Genomic DNA, 15202 nt, shown 5'->3' on the forward strand with positions numbered 1-15202 from the left:
GATCCCAGACCTGATGGCCGAAATGGAGGCTACTTTCCGCGTGCATGTGAGCCAGAGACACTTCCCACCAAGTTCTTTACCCCCATCGGAGACTGAATTTACTCTCCAGAGCGTATAATTGCCCCCATCTGTCGCCATAGCGACCAGTGGATTCGAGCTGACTCGTTGCCATGGTTGCCATAGTGACATTCTCTGGTAGTCCTGCTGTGTTGTGCCCAGCCCTCCCACTGGGGACTGACCCCAATCCCGTTGTCATGGTAACTGGGCCTAACATTGCCCGGTGATTGGGCCGAGGTTTTCTCCTCCCCTCGTTTCTCAAGGCACCACAGCTCTTTCTGTCTCTCTCTTAGCGGTCTATTAGGCCTGGTCCCCTTGTATACAGAGTCCAGCAAACAGCCTCAACGTTCAACCTTGTCTGGAGCATGTCACCGTACACATCCCTGATCCTATGTCACATCCTTGAGAACTGCATAGTCACCCTCATATTACGTGGGGCACTGAAGTTCTGAGGGGCTAAAGTCATTAACAGGACTAGTATTAACATAAGAATCCAGATCCACATTCAGAGAATTCAGCTTCTATGGCTAAAGTTTACCCACTCCCCAACCCCCCCTCACTATCTAAAAAGAGCCAAGGCCAGGCCCCATGGGCTCAGGCCTGCTGCCCCCTCTGGGAGAAAGGGCAGACCAACTCCAGTTAGGCTCTCCGTCCCCCTTCACATCCTCTTCCCAACAGAAAATGTAAAGCTTAATTCAAGTTTCCAAACAAGAATTTATTCTTTCTTTTTTATTTTTTTTTTCTAAAAAAAGTACCAGGTACAATTTTTTCCTGTTTTTTTTTCATTTTGTTTTTTCAAGTTTCAGCAAATGCTTGTTCCCCTCAGCCCAGCCCCAGGAGTCAGGACTGAGGCTGGGTCAGAGTCTGGAGTGGGGAATGGGGTAGTTGGGAACCACATGACTGAGTTTGAGGGGTGCCCCTCACCCCAGCTGAGGTAGGTGGGTCAGAGTCTGGCCAGGTGAGAGGAGGGATCCAGTCCTTGGCCCTGACTCTGCCCCCTGGACACCTTCCTCAGTCAGGACCCCAAAGCAAGGAGACACAGGCAAGAGGAAAGGGACAACTGGAGTCTGGAGCCCTAGGTAAGGGGTGGCTAACCCCTGTGTGTGTGCATGCATGCACGCTTTCTCTCTCACACACACATACCACACAAACACAAGCTTGTGCACACACACATACACATAAGTTGGCTTTCAGAGATGGGTCAGAAGGTAGGGAAAGTGAAGGGACTGCGGAAGGACAGGGGAAGCTGAGTCTTTGGCTAGTGACTCAGTCCCTCTGGAATAACCCCTCTGCCCTCAGCTGAGGGAGAGCAGTTCTCCTCCCGCCCCCTCATATGCCTGTTCAACTCCTGAGGTTGGAGCAATATCTGAGAGTGGGAAAGGAGGAGAGGTGATGCCAATTATCAGGTTTGGGAGGTTACCAAGGCAATCCAATTTGAATAAATTATAAATTAAAAATAAATAAAATAATAAGTGGCCCCTGCCCAGGACAGGGAGGCAATGCTGGCATGACTTGCCTGGGAACTTGGGACAACCTCAGGGTAGCTCCGGTTCCTCCTACCTAAGCTGGCCTGGGAAACCCAAGGGAAGGGACAGGCACATGAAGTACCCGGAGTAGGGCAGGGTGTAGTAAGGATCAGAAGCTTTAAACACCCAAATAATCAATTTGGGCATGAGCATGGCTAAGGCTTTAATTCAAGCCTGAAAGGTCTTTTGCCATCTCTCCACATTTGTACTCTATCCAGGATGGAGCAGGATGGGCAGGTCGTTGGCCCCCGTGGGTTCAGAGTGCTGGCAATCAGGGCAAAGGTGAATAACGTGGATTGTGAGGGGCCTCAGTCACAGCCTGCAGTTCGTAGGGGAGCCCTGTGTCCAGCTCCAGGCTCCGGCGGGAAAAAAGCAGGCGGATATCTCCATGCAGGCTTAAGCGGCCTGAGCGGGAGCTTCGGAACCTGGCGGAAAACAGTGTGATCACACTAAGAATCCAGACAGTAGAGAAGCAAAGAGAGATCCTATTCAGGGAAGGGATACCTGGGCCTCCCTACCTGTCCCTGGGCCCTGTCCTCACCTGAGGTGCAGCAAGTAGCAGAGGAGGCGGCGGGTGGGGCTAGCATTCCCCTCCTCACCCACAGGCACCAAAAAGAGGCGATGGCGCAAGAAGGTCATGTGGGCAGCAGGCATGTCCGAGAAGTCAAAGGTCACGAGGAACATCTTCACCACAGTCTGGTTGGGGTTAAATAAGGTCTGGGGGCAGGACACTCAAGGTTGGTAGGGCCTGGGGGCTATTGCCCTCTCTCCCCACTCCCACTCCCTCAGGGCAAACTCACCACTTGGATGGTGCCCACTTTGGGCACGCTGTAACCCTTCCTCCCCAGGGGGTTCAGGTCCACGATGCCCTGGGAAGGCCATGGAGCCATTAGCCAAGGTGGGGACTAGGAAAGCCCTGAGCCCTGAATACTCCTCCCTCTCCACAATCTCTCACTCTAAACCTGCCCTTGTCCCACACTAGAGTTCTCCCCACCTCGCCCTGACTCACTCCTAGGTGAGGAACAAGTAAGAACTACCTCTTGCCCCCTGCCCACTGCCCCCAACCCCTCATCCTCCTGATGAGCTCACTTTGAAGTTGGGATCAGGTCATACCAGGAAGGGGGCCGGGGCATTTTGCTCAGAAACATCAAAGAAGGTGACAGTGACAGGCAGCGTGACATGCTGGGGGCAGTAGGACCCACTAGCTCCAATCTCTGCTGTGAAGCCCTCAATGTGGCCAGATGGTGCAAAGCGTCCTCGCAGCAATGATTCCTAGGGTTAGGGTGGGGAAAACATGTCATGAAAGAGATGGTAATTCTTTTCCTTATACAACCAAGCCACATTCCACCATCCCACTCCTCCCAGGACCCCCCAGTCACAGAGCCCAGGGGAAGCTACCTCAAAGTTGCCCAGCAGGGTACGGCTGACAGCAGGGGTAGGAATGGGGGAGGCACTGGGAGGGCTCAGCAGGCCTGGTCCCTTCCGGAGGCTTCGAAGGGAGCTCCTGGTAGGGGAGGGAACACAGTAGGCTGGTGTGAGGTATTCTGGGATTTCTAGTCATGTCCTTGGACCCCACCCTTTCCTACTATCTAGAACTCCTGCCCTGGGGTCCCCCACTCTGGTGTTGGAAAGAGGATTACAGACTTTTGCCCCCATTCACAGGGACAGGGTAGAGGAAAAAGCTGGTCACTTACAGCTTCAGGCGACGGGCACCTTTCAGCCTCCGCCCCATGGGATTGCAGTCTGTTGGGTCCTATGGAGAGGAAAGATTGGGAAAATAGATTGAGTAAAGGCCAGGTATATTTTGGGGCAGGGGCTCATCATAAGTTCTCATAGGAACACCACCCAGGTCTCCACTTTCACCCACACAAATACCCACTTAAGAGAAGATAGCTCAAGATCAGGAGTTCTAGACCAGCCTGAGCAAGAGTGAGACCCCCGTCCCTACTAAAAAATAGAAAGAAATTAACTGGACAACTAAAAATATATAGAAAAAATTAGCCGGGCATGGTGGCACATGCCTGTAGTCCCAGCTACTCGGAAGGCTGTGGCAGTAGGATTGCTTGAGCCCAGGAGTTTGAGGTTGCTGTGAGCTAGGCTGACGCCACAGCACTCTAGCCTGGGCAACAGAGTGAGACCCTTGTCTCATAAAAAAAAATAAAAAAATAAAAAAGCAGATGATTACCTCAGAGGAGGAGACAATAGGAAAAAAAATGTAGTAGATGAGCTTCTCTATTGGCTTACCAAAACAGGCTCCTTGGGCCCAGGCAGCAGGTGGCTCCAGAAGGGTGTGGCTTTGGCATCAGAACTGTTGGCAGCAGGAAGGTGGCCCAGGGTTCCCCGGCGCCTTCGAGGGGCTGGCCCCTCATCCTCAGAGCTGACATCTGGGGCTTCTCCAGCAGGAAGGAGCCTTCGCTTGGTGGGGCAGGGGCCTGGAGGTCCAGGGCCAGGGGGTGTGTGCTCGGGACTGTGCCCATTGGCAGTGCCAGGGGACTCCCTAGACCAGGGACTTCCCCCGTTGCCCACCCCAGCCACTGGGCTCTTACCCCCTATTTGTGCAAGACTGTGCAAATCAGTGTCAAGTGTGTGCAGCTGGCCCAGAGGGGCTGGCCCTGGGGACTCCCCCAGGGACCCCTGTCCCCCTGGATCTGGGGAAGCCCAGTCTCTGGTGTGCAAAGTATTGCAGGAAGCATTTGATGGGGGCCAGGGGGGACTTTGGGCCCCTGAAGTCCACGATGAGGTGGCACTACCTCTCTGTTCCACAACACAGAGGCCACGATGGGAGAAATGCTGGCTGGCCACACCCAGTCCCAGCCCCAGTCCCTCTGGGCCCAATAGCCCCACAGTAGATGGTTCTTCAGGGGGTAGTCCCTCTCTGGCCCCCAGCCCAGGGCCTCTCTTCAGCTCCCGGGGACCCTCAGTGGGTGGGGCCGGTCGCTTCAGGGCCCTGTGAGGCTCAGAGGCACCAGCTGGAGGGGAAAAGATGGATACCTGGTAGACCCCGGGGGATGTCGCCCCCCCTGCTGGGCTGTAGCCCATGAGCAGGCCACCCTGGAGAGCCCCCTGCCTGACTGGAGGCTGTGAAGGGCCAGCCTCTGGCTCTGAGGATGGAGACGGCTCCGCCTGCACGTGGCGCATGAAGACCCCCCTTGGGTCAGGGGGGCCCCCCCACACGGCCTTTATGCTGGGCCTGGGCTGGGGGGCCTGGGGACATCTGTGCAAGAGAAGAGAAGAAAAGGTTGTCAGGGGAATCAATAAGTCTTCTTCCTTCCAGCTAAGTTTCAGACCCTCTCCTGGCCTGAAGGGGTGACCTTGAGGGGTTCTTGGGGGGTAAATGTGTCTAAATCCCCAGATGGACTAATGGAATATAGAGACCACTATCAGAACTCCTGAGAGGGTGACATGTTTAGCTCAGGTTTCTTACTGGCCTCCTTATAGCTCTCCCCGGCACTTACCCCGATGAAGAGGCCTCAAGCCTAGCTGTGTGTCCCCTCTTCCTGACTGATGCTTTGCTCCCCTAGCTTGCAGTCTGGTCCATGCCCGCTGCACTGGCAAGGTGACTGCCACCATTCCGTGCAGCTCCTGGGCTCAGATGGACCCTGAGGAGAGAAGAACAGACATAAGCCAGGATCCCTGGAGCCAGTTGTTTAAAGCCCCTCACCAATTGTGGGCTAATAGAGTTCACCCATGTGAGGGGCTCTTCAGAAACAGAAGGGGTAGACTTGGCATTCAGGGCCCAGAAGGCAGAGTTAGGCTGCCAAGGAGTCAGAGAGAAGCAAGTCTTGGCTCAGTGTAATAAGGATGTGAGAAGTGAGTTGAGCCAGATGACTGCTTGTCAGGGCCACCATCTTGGGGACTCCTGCCCTAAATGGGAGCGGGAAGGAAATACCCCCAAGAGCCAAGAGATCACATAGACTGAGAGGTGGCCAAGGCAAGAAGTCATCTCTCTTACTCAAGGCCACCGAATTGCACAATTCCTTCCCGTATGCCTATCTCCAAAGACACAAGTGCCAACCCTAGAGCACTAAGGGCAGAGGTCTTACAGTCACACCCCATCAGCTCTCCTCAGAAGTACAAACCTCAGGTCAGCTCAAAGCTGGCCTCTCAGCCCTGAACTACCAATTGCCTCCAGCAGTCTGTCTCTTTAACAACAAGCAACAAATCCAACTAAAAACAAGTGGGGGGAGGGGGAGGGGCACTGCCAGAAGACACTTTCCAGGGCCTACCCCTCCCCCCAGGCTCTGCAAACTAGAGATAAGGCAGCAGCAGTCAGTGAGCTGGAAGCAACTAGGAGTACATCTCCACGCCCCTCCCCCAGTGCTCACACACCCAATACCCAAAAACCCAAACCACTGCTTTTCTGCCAGGGCACAAGATAATCTTCACTGACTACTCCACCCTCAGGAGCCCACAGTAGGGTGAGGGGAATGTTAACTGCCCCCATGGTCAGCCTTCTCTTTTGGGCAGTAGACTGTGTTGTCTGCCATCCACAATGCCATTTCCCCTTCGAGGAGTGCCCTTTGTATGCCTACCAAGCTCTTCTCTTCTTCCTTGGTTAGGCCAAATGCCATCCCCTCCAGAATGTCAGCTCTGTCCACCCCAGACATAATCCTCTCCCTCCTTTGAGACTTCACCTCTGACAGTGTCACTACCTCCTGTAATCCAGTGACAGTTCTGCTTGCTCCTGTGAGTAAGGCATCTTCTAGTCTCACCATAGGTTCCTGAGGAAAGGTCTGTGCCCCATGCCTCTACCCAACTCCAAGCACAGGGGTAAGCACATAGCAGGGCTCAAAAAAAGTGGAATGGAAGCCCTGGTGATCTGGGCAGCAGTCCTGACAGTGCAGAGAAAAACTTCCCACATGAGAGAAGCAGAGAGATTAATTGTACAGGGAGAATCAGCAACAGAGGTGGGGGTGGGGGGAGGCAGGGAGAAAGATTTGTACCCAGGGACTGAAAATCTCTCCTGCACTAAGTTCCCATCATTGCACCCCACACTTTCCTATTTCACCGAGTTGTCATTAGAATTGAGATCCCTAAGAAAATTTTGGTTCCCTGTAGTGGGTGGGATGGCCAGAAAGTGCAGAACACCAATGTCAGTATTGTCAAAAGGTACAACCTGCACTAATCTCTACCCCTTCTCTTCTTCATCCAAGCCATACAGATTCAGGAAGGGCCTTTTCTTTAGCACCCCCACTTCCAGGTCATCCCAGTTGCCCTATTGAGCCCTTGCCCTGGGGAAGCCAGGTGATGACATGATGCCCTACTTGACCCCTGCATGCCTGGCATCTGCTCATTAACCCTAGAGCTCTCTCAGTTCCCACCCCGTCAAACAGACACTCTAAGACTCACTCCTCTGCCACTCAGCCAGTCTGGCTCTAGACCATGGCTTCAAGCTGACTCATGGGGCAGGATTGCAGGGGAGGGGGGCAGGGTAGGCCAAACCTCACCCTTCATGCAGGGGGTGGGCAGCAGCTGGCATCAAACAGCTGTGCCAGGCAGTGGCTGGCAAGGACTACAGCTCCCAACATGCCAAGGGAGCAAGGCCAGCAAAAACAACAAGTCCCAGAATACGTCTGTACCCTCAGACACCTGCTAGGCCTGGAAGGTGGGTGAGGTGGGTGTTGGTATAGGTAGGAGCTCCCAGGCTCATTCTCCCCTTGCCTTCAGTATTAAAGATAACCATTTCTACCCTGATCAAGGAGGGTGACAGGAAGGAGAATTCCTATCCATGTGCTTTCCACCCTCATCCTGTGCAGCGAGAACTGCTGCCAGCTGCTCTACATTTTGTCCCCACACACATCCACACAAGGTAGGGGGGCTGTTACCATGGACCACCACCGTGGGGAGGAAGGTCAACCTCTGCTCTCTGCTCTCTGACTAATCCCTGGGCCCCTAGCCTAGAACCCTCCACCATCAGTGAAGAGGGAGCAGACCTAAGCAGTCCTTTTAAACTAAGCCCCGCAGACTCACCGACTCCTGGACTCCTTGTTCTGGAAGATCCCCTGTCCCCTGCTTAGCCTCCCAGGTCCTTTCTCACTCCTCTCCTCCCCACAGCCTGGGGCAGGCCCCATACCCTACTGGAGCTTCCGAGATTTGCTCTTTCCCTTTAGCGCACACTCACCCCACTCCCAAATTGGCTCCGCTGCGGTGGCCGCTGCTCCAGGCCCTTCCGTCCCGTCCCGGTCCCTCCCCTCGAATCCCCGGTCCTCCCTGCCAAAGGCCCCCAACCCAGACAAAGGGTGGCTCAGGCTGAGCCCTGCTCTGCTAGGCTCTTCTCTGTTCAGCTTCGTGTGCAATACTAGCGGGCCCTGACGCCCGCAGCCCCCCAGCCGCTGCCGCGCCCCTCCCTGCGACGGTCCCTCCCCGGGGCCGCCCCGGCTCCGTGCCGCCGACTCCGCTGCCCCTCTGACTCACAGGCCATTTCCTACCAGCTGATGGGGCCGCCCGCCCCGCCCAGCGCCCCACCACCCCCGCTGCGACGGCCACGGCCGCCACGCCCCCCAAGGCCACGCCCTCCCTGGTAAGCGACCGTGCTCATTGGCCCATAGGAGGCCAGCCTCCCCGCGACCTAAAGTGTGAGGCACGCCCCCTCCAAGAGATGCCCACCTATTGGTCCACAAGGGGGCAGGCCTACCCAAGGTCGCCCCGCCCCGTCTCCTTAACCCTTCATCTGCCAGTCCAAAGCAACACTGTGCCCTGCCATTTAACCCTTTTAAAGGCATAGGCCTCCCAATTCTCATCCCACCTCTACCGCCCTTCCACTCTCCAGTAATAGGAATAGGTTGAGTAAGAGGAAGCCCCAGGACTTTCATAGACACAGTTCAACAACCTCCAAAGTCAGCCTCCTCTTCCTATATCAGACCCCAGACCCTAAATACCCCCACTCCCAGTCATCTCTCCCCACCTTCTAAACCAGAGCTCCAGAGCCAGAGGACTGTTGGCGACCAGGAAGCTTCCTTCATGCCAGAGCAGAAGAAAAAGGCCTAAAGTGGGACTCACTCTTACTCTATAACTGATGCTCTTTTGCGTTCGTTAGAGGGGATCCAAGGGCTCCTGAGACAGGGATACATTTTAATTTCAGGGAACAGCATTATTTTTTGTGTATCTGAATTCCCATTCCGAGATCAGGCTGCCCCATCCCTTCTGCCAGCACTTTCTACTCACAAGCCCCTGTTCAAGGAGGCAGAGCACCCAGGGAAGTAGGATAGGAGGGTTTCTGCCTGGAGTGGGGGAAATGAACCCAACGCTTATGATGGAGCTCACCCCCATGACTCACAGCTCCCTCGAAACTCCCCACCCTCCCCCTGAGTCACTGGGCCCCAGGCCCAGCCCAGACTTAGCCAAATCAAGTGGCAGCAGAACCAGCATCCCTAACCCTTGCCCTCCTAGTCTTTTTTTTTTCCCTCAGAGACAGGGTCTCGCTTTGTCACCCAGGCTGGAGTACAGTGGTGCAATCATAGTTCACTGTAAACTCGAACTCCTGGGCACAAGCAATCCTCCTGCCCTCAGCCTGCAGCTAGGACTACAGGGGTACCACCATGCCTGGCTAGTTTTTTAATTTTTTGTAGATATGGAGTCTCACTCTGTTGCCCAGACTTGTCTCAACTCCTGTCCCCAAGCGACCCTCCCCCCTTGGCCTCCCAAAGTGCTGGGATTACAGGCATGAGCCACTGGGCCCAGCCAATCCTCCTATTCTTTAAGTGACCTGGATGGAAACTTTTGTAAGGATTTGGCATTCAAAGGCATTTTTTTTAGAGGTTCTGCTCTAGAGGCAACCTAAGAAAATATATAGTCCTGTTTACCTTGCCCCCTGCACCTGTCAACAAGTCAGATGGTTTGGAAGTTAGGAGGCTTTTTCTCCCAGTTGTCCACAGAAGCAGGAAACAAACACCAGAGCCAAAAAGAGAGAAAGTGTATTCTGCTATAGTTCAGAGGCCACAGAAGGCCCTAGGTCCTTGTTTCTGCCTTGCCCATCTTGTGGGCCCCCTAGGGCCCTGAGGTTGTTACTAGACAGTAAAAAGAGGCTCCCCTCCCCCTGCTTCCTCCTTGTGCTCTAGACTTAGGAGAGACAAAACAAGAAACAGTTCCTCCAGGCTCCCTTCTCCTCCTCTCAGACCAGGAGGAAAACCTTGAAGAAGAACCTAGTTCTTCTGTACTGACTTCCTTGCTGGTTCCCTAAGGGTAAGAAAAAGAACTAGAGAAATTTTTAACACCCTGAACAAAATTGCAGAGTACCAATGTAAGAGCCTGCTTGCCTAGTAAATGCTTACTAGGAAGACACGTAGAGACACAGAACACTGTAGGAAAGGAATAATCCCTTAGCAACCCCACCTTGTTCTTCTTACTGCCACTACCATAGGCCAGGCCTTGGTCAGAGGTCAGAGGACAACGCTTCAGAGTAAAGGATCAAAGATGTTCCAGGCCTTAGTGGCCCTGGGAAAGCAGCATACAAGCAGGTACAATCGAGAGGCCTTACCTAGTTTTATTTTTTTATAGCAGTAATCACTACTTGACGCCCACATACCCATAAACAATTTCTTTCTCCCTTTATTGGAAGGGAAACTCCATGACAGCAGCACCTTTGTCTGTTTTGTTCATGCTTATATTCCCAGAGTCAACATTAGTGCTTGGCACATGATAGGTGCTCATTAAACATTGGCTGAAGAAAACAACAGGCCCTGGGCTGAATGAACACCAATCAGGAGACTGGATCCTAACTCCTGCTCTTTCACTATGAGACCTGGGGAATCACAATCTCTTTGGCCATAAATTTCCAAATCTGTAAAATGAGGTTTGAATAAATAATGACTGTTGAGGGCCACTACAACTCTGGCCTTGTACTGCTATAATTCTAATGGCTGTTATTCACTCATATCCGTTTCAGAGGATAGGCTCAAGCATTTGAATGCTGCTTGCACCAATGCAGAAAGGATATATGCTCAGCCTCAGCCCAGCAAACTGATGCCCTTTCTCTTCACGCCCCACCCACTCACACAAACCGCCCCAGTCCTGAGGAAGCTAGAGTGTGTCTGCCCCAGGCCCGCCCTCTCTGAGAGACTGTCTGGGAAGCAGTGTTGCCATAGCAATCAGCTCCTCCTCAAAAGGCTTCAGCCTGCCCTCCTTTACCCCACCCTACCCCAGGGCTTTGTCTGTCCTCAGCACACACACCCCCTCCCCAGCCAGTCTCTTAGCTACTGGGTGGTTGTGTGAGGAGGCTGGCTTGGGGCCCATTTCAGCAACACTGTCATACTCCTTCAGCCACTGTGTGGAACGCAAGTCTTTTCCACCCTCTCCCAGCTAGCTTAGGGGCAAAAAGGACTCTTGGTACTACATCAAGTCCCTTCAGGGAACCAAAGGAGTCCTGAGAACGACTAGGTCCTAGTCTCTGTTCTGACAGTCAGCTTCCAAGTCAGGAGTGTGGGGAGCCACTCCCTTTTCCTCCCCTGGCTGAGGCTGGAACCTCACATCCCTTCCTGGGCTTAGCTTACAATAGTGACCAACCTCTCAAAACATAGATCAAAGACGCTCAATACTCCTTGCCACTTCCCCATTCCCACAGAAGCACAGAATATTTGAGGACCTTAGGATTCTCCACCCAGGGGAGGGGCAAAGGTGGGCAAAATCAGTTTTTGGCAAGTGGTAAAATGTGGCTACCAGTCACTTGGGGGTCTGTTGGGAGAGACTTTGGTGGTAGAAGTAGGGGTGGGATCTGAGCCTTGCTGCTGATTACCAGGGTCTCTAGTCATTGAGTACAAAGTTCCGTGCAGGGTACAGCTCCTAGATGGGCAAGGACCAGGCCAGGCCCCGAGGCGAGGAAGGAAGTGGGAAATGAGCACACCCAGAGCATAAGGGCAGGGCAAAGGGGGGAGGGAGGGAGACAGAGACCAAGGCAGGCTTCTGGGAGGAACAGGAACTAGGGTGGGAGGTTGACAGGAACCAAGTGGGGGAAGGGTCTCCAGGGACATCAGGTAGGGGAAGAAACCCCAGTCTCAGCTGGACAGATCCACAGTAGACTGAGACAGTCACACAAGCCCTGGTGGCAAGCTGGGCCTGGCTCCTCTCTAAGAGTGCCCAGGCCAGAAGATGGAGTTAGGAGCTGAGCAACAAGGAGCATTACAGACTGGCTTTTTCACCCCACTAATTCTACCACCCTCACTCTTAGAACACAGAACATAAATGTCTTCCTGGAGTGACTACCGCACCCTAAACTGTTACTTTCTCAAAGTACTAGGGGTTATCTCCCCGCCCCCGTCCCCCCGCCACAGGGGCCTACAACCCTTCTCTCATAGTGTCTACAGCCCCGTCCCCTCTTCCTCCACACAGCCCCTCCGACCCTCCCACACTCCAGATCACCAGCCATCCCCATCTCACAGCCCTGCTTCCCCCAAAGCGCCTCCAAATCCCCTCCCCCTCGTGTATCGCCACCAATCCTCCACAGAGACCCCGCCCCCTCACACTGTACCTCCCACCCCTACAAAGCACTCCCGCCCTTCCCCCACAGGGGGCTCTGGAGAATGCACCTCCTTTCCCACACACTGAGTCCCCACTGCTCCCTCCATTCCGTGTCTTACCCACCTCCGCCCGCTCATAGCAGTCTCCAGATTATTTCCAACAGTGCCCCTCTGCCAAGCACACCCCCGTCCTTGTCCCTTCTTCCATGCACACCCCGCCCCACACCTGTAGTTCCGCGGGTCCCGCTGCACTTGAGAAGGTAGTGGATTGGGGCAGTTACTGAGCAGCCCTAGTTGCAGCCTGGGCCTGCAAACCTCGCCCCTTCGGCCCGAGGCCCGCCCCCGCAACGCCCAGGCCCACCCTCTCCCCTGTCCCACCTCCCACCTTCCCGCGGCTAGTCCCCTTTCCTTGGTTTCTTTAATTCCTCGGGCTCTTCGTCTGTAGCCAGGGCCCGCCCCTTCTGGCTCCGCCCCCTTCGCGTCTACTTTGCATTTCCCCAGGATCCTCCGCTTTTCCCAGGTCCCACTCCTGATCCCCGCCCCCTTTTGGTCACTCAGCCTTTCACCGGGACCCGCCCCCTCGTTCCGGCCTGGCAGAACTCGCGCCAGGCCCCCTTCCACCTCGAGCACCTTCCCAGCGGAGCCTCTCCTCCCCCCGCCCCTACCCCGGCTCCCCTCACCCGGGCGCTAGCACTCCAGCCCGGATCCGCTGGCTCTGATTGGCGGCGGCGGCCCCAATGGATGACGGAGGAGACAAAGTGGTGGCTGCAGGTCGGCTGAGGTCCCACCCCGGCCACGTGCGGCTTCTGTGATGGCAGGTTTAGAGGGGCGGGGCCTCGGCCGGCAGGCTGCTAGCCAAACCTGACCTGATCCGGGCGGGGGTGGGGGACAGGAGCCAGGCCCAAAGCGCAAGCCTGAGGGGTCTGAGCCGGGTCGGGACTCTCTTGATCCTTTCGCGCTGGTGTGAGCTGCCTGAGGAACTTGAGCCTTTTAGTAGGGGCGTCTGGGTTGGCGCGTGCATGTGCCCTATCGGGGAAGGTCTGTAGGGTTTGCAAGGTAGCGCAAGGAATCTCAGGGGTTTGTGAAAATGGGGGAATCTGGATGGTGGGACTTCTGGTATGTGGGGTTGAGCAGTTTCTGAAGCCTACGATGTGCGGGCGGGTCTGGGTTCTGGAATAGGCAGTCGGAGTCAGATCTGTACCTGTTGAGGTAGGTCAGCAAGGAGGTCTGTGAATTTTACGAGTATAACTGTTGATACAGAGTTAGGAGTTAGGAGGGCCTGCGATTGCTGGAGAAAAGTAGGGCCTCTGCCTTGTACAGATGTCAAGAGAACTAACTACGCGACAGTTATGTATGTTCTGCAATTTAATTGGCGCTTGAGCCCTTTTCTCTCCAACTCCTCCTCTCCCCCGCCCCAGGAAATACAACAGGGGAGGTCGATGCTTCCCAGAGACCGGTAGATGGCAGCACAGGACACGTGCAGAACTGAGTGAGTTTGGGCTCATCCCCAATCTGAGGCTTCTCCGAGGAGCTGTCGGGTGGGTAGGACCTGATGAGTTCCCTAAAAGTCAGGGTCAGATTCTTTAGGCTCTGTGATTTTTTTTTTTTTTTTTTGAGACAGAGTCTTACTCTGTTGCCCGGGCTAGAGTGCTATGGCGCCAGCCTAGCTCACAGCAACTTCCAACTCCTGGGCTCAAGTGATCCTCCTGCCTCAGCCTCTGGAGTAGCTGGGACTACAGGCGCGCGCCACCATGCCGGCCTAATTTCTTCTGTTTTTAGTAGAGACGAGTCTCAGCTCTTGCTCAGGCAGGTCTGGAATTCCTGACCTCAAGTGATCCTCCCGCCTCAGCCTCCCAGAGTGCTAGGATTACAGGTGTGAGCCACTGCGCCCGGCCTTCTGTGACTTTCTTTATGTGAGTAGTTAACTTAAACTGGTTTGCTCAATGCCAATGGTGTGCTAGGCGCAAAAGAGAAAAGAAAAAAGCATTTTCTCTGCCCTTAAAGAACTTATTGTTTATACAGTGTTACAAATATCTATATAATCCTAGAGAGGGTAAAATTAAAAGAGTTTTGTGTAATAGAAAAAGCACAGGGTTTGAAGTCACCTGATGTGGTCTTGTACCTTTGAGCATTTACTAGCTGTGTAGATTTGGATAAATTACTTGACTTTTTAAAAAATAAACTCTTAATTTTAAAACAATTTTAGAGTTACAAAAAATTTGTGAAAATAGTACAAGAGAGTTTCCATAAATACCCAGTTTCCCCTATTATTAACATCTTATATGGTTCATTTATTACAACTAATGAGCCAATATTGATAATTTATCATTAAAGTCCACACTTTATTCAGATATCCTTAGGTTTTTACCTTATGTCCTTTTTCTGTTACAGGATCCCATCCAGGCTAGCACATTACATTTAGACATCACATCTCCTTTGGCTTCTCTTGGCTGTGACAGTTCCTCAAACTTCCTTGTTTTTGCTGACCTTGATAGTTTTGAGGAGTACTGGTCAGATATTTTATAGAATGTCTTTCATTTGGGATTTGTCTGATATTTTTCTTCTGATTACAATGGGGTTATGGATGTTGGGGAAGACCACACAAGTAAAGTGCCAGTTTCATCACATCATACCAATTTATGATGTCTATCATACATTGTGTATATGTGGTATATTCATATACACACACAATATTGGCATTATACTCCAAATTTCATATTCCACTTTTAAAAATTATTTTTTGTAGAGATGGGGTCTTGCTATGTGGCTCAGGCTGGTCTCAAACTCCTGGCCTCAAGCGATCCTCCTGCCTGGGCCTCCCAAAATGCTGGGATTACAGGCATGAGCCACCATACCCAGTCAATATTGCAATTTTTAAAAAAATCAATGGCTGGGAGGCCGAGGCGGGTGGATCGCTCAAGGTCAGGAGTTCGAGACCAGCCTGAGCAAGAGCGAGACCCCGTCTCTACTAAAAATAGAAAAAAATTATATGGACAACTAAAAATATACATATAGAAAAATTAGCCGGGCATAGTGGCGCATGCCTGTAGTCCCAGCTACTCGGGAGGCTGAGGCAGGAGGATCGCTTGAGCCCAGGAGTTTGAGGTTGCTGTGAGCTAGGCTGACGCCACGGCACTCACTCTAGCCTGGGCAACAAAGTGAGACTCT

The 15202-nt window shown here is 53.4% G+C and overlaps 1 protein-coding gene across 4 annotated transcripts; it reads right to left on the reverse strand.

Moving 5' to 3' along the window:
* Positions 1–747: 747 nt before the first annotated feature.
* Positions 748–12816, reverse strand: ATOSB (atos homolog B). Of its 4 annotated transcripts, none has more exons than XM_069474404.1 (9): positions 12261–12316; positions 5039–5182; positions 3828–4797; positions 3278–3336; positions 2982–3087; positions 2697–2855; positions 2384–2452; positions 2125–2300; positions 748–2008 (listed from the first exon to the last, which is right to left on the reverse strand). In XM_069474404.1, exons 3-9 carry the CDS (start codon positions 4719–4721, stop codon positions 1855–1857), a joined length of 1617 nt encoding a protein of 538 aa, XP_069330505.1. In that variant the 5' UTR covers positions 4722–4797; positions 5039–5182; positions 12261–12316; the 3' UTR covers positions 748–1854. The 4 variants fall into 4 exon arrangements, with proteins under 4 accessions (XP_069330505.1, XP_069330504.1, XP_069330506.1 ...); XM_069474403.1 differs by lacking the exon at positions 12261–12316 and adding an exon at positions 7705–7970; XM_069474405.1 differs by lacking the exon at positions 12261–12316 and adding an exon at positions 12715–12816 and having other exon boundaries at positions 825–2008.
* Between the last annotated feature and the right edge of the window lie 2386 nt (positions 12817–15202).

This window comes from Eulemur rufifrons, chromosome 7 (assembly GCF_041146395.1).
Source record: "Eulemur rufifrons isolate Redbay chromosome 7, OSU_ERuf_1, whole genome shotgun sequence".
Classification (NCBI taxonomy): Eukaryota; Metazoa; Chordata; class Mammalia; order Primates; family Lemuridae; genus Eulemur; species Eulemur rufifrons.

What these genes read in the sequence shown, in the direction of transcription:
- ATOSB (XM_069474404.1), bottom strand. Translation starts at nt 4,721, where the DNA reads ATGCGCCACGTGCAGGCGGAGCCGTCTCCATCCTCAGAGCCAGAGGCT. An exon ending in GGCCCAAGGAGCCTGTTTTG is followed by an intron (nt 3,337 to 3,827) that starts GTAAGCCAATAG and finishes TCCTCTCCATAG; the next exon opens with GACCCAACAGACTGCAATCC. An exon ending in ATGCCCCGGCCCCCTTCCTG is followed by an intron (nt 2,453 to 2,696) that starts GTATGACCTGAT and finishes TGGCCTTCCCAG; the next exon opens with GGCATCGTGGACCTGAACCC.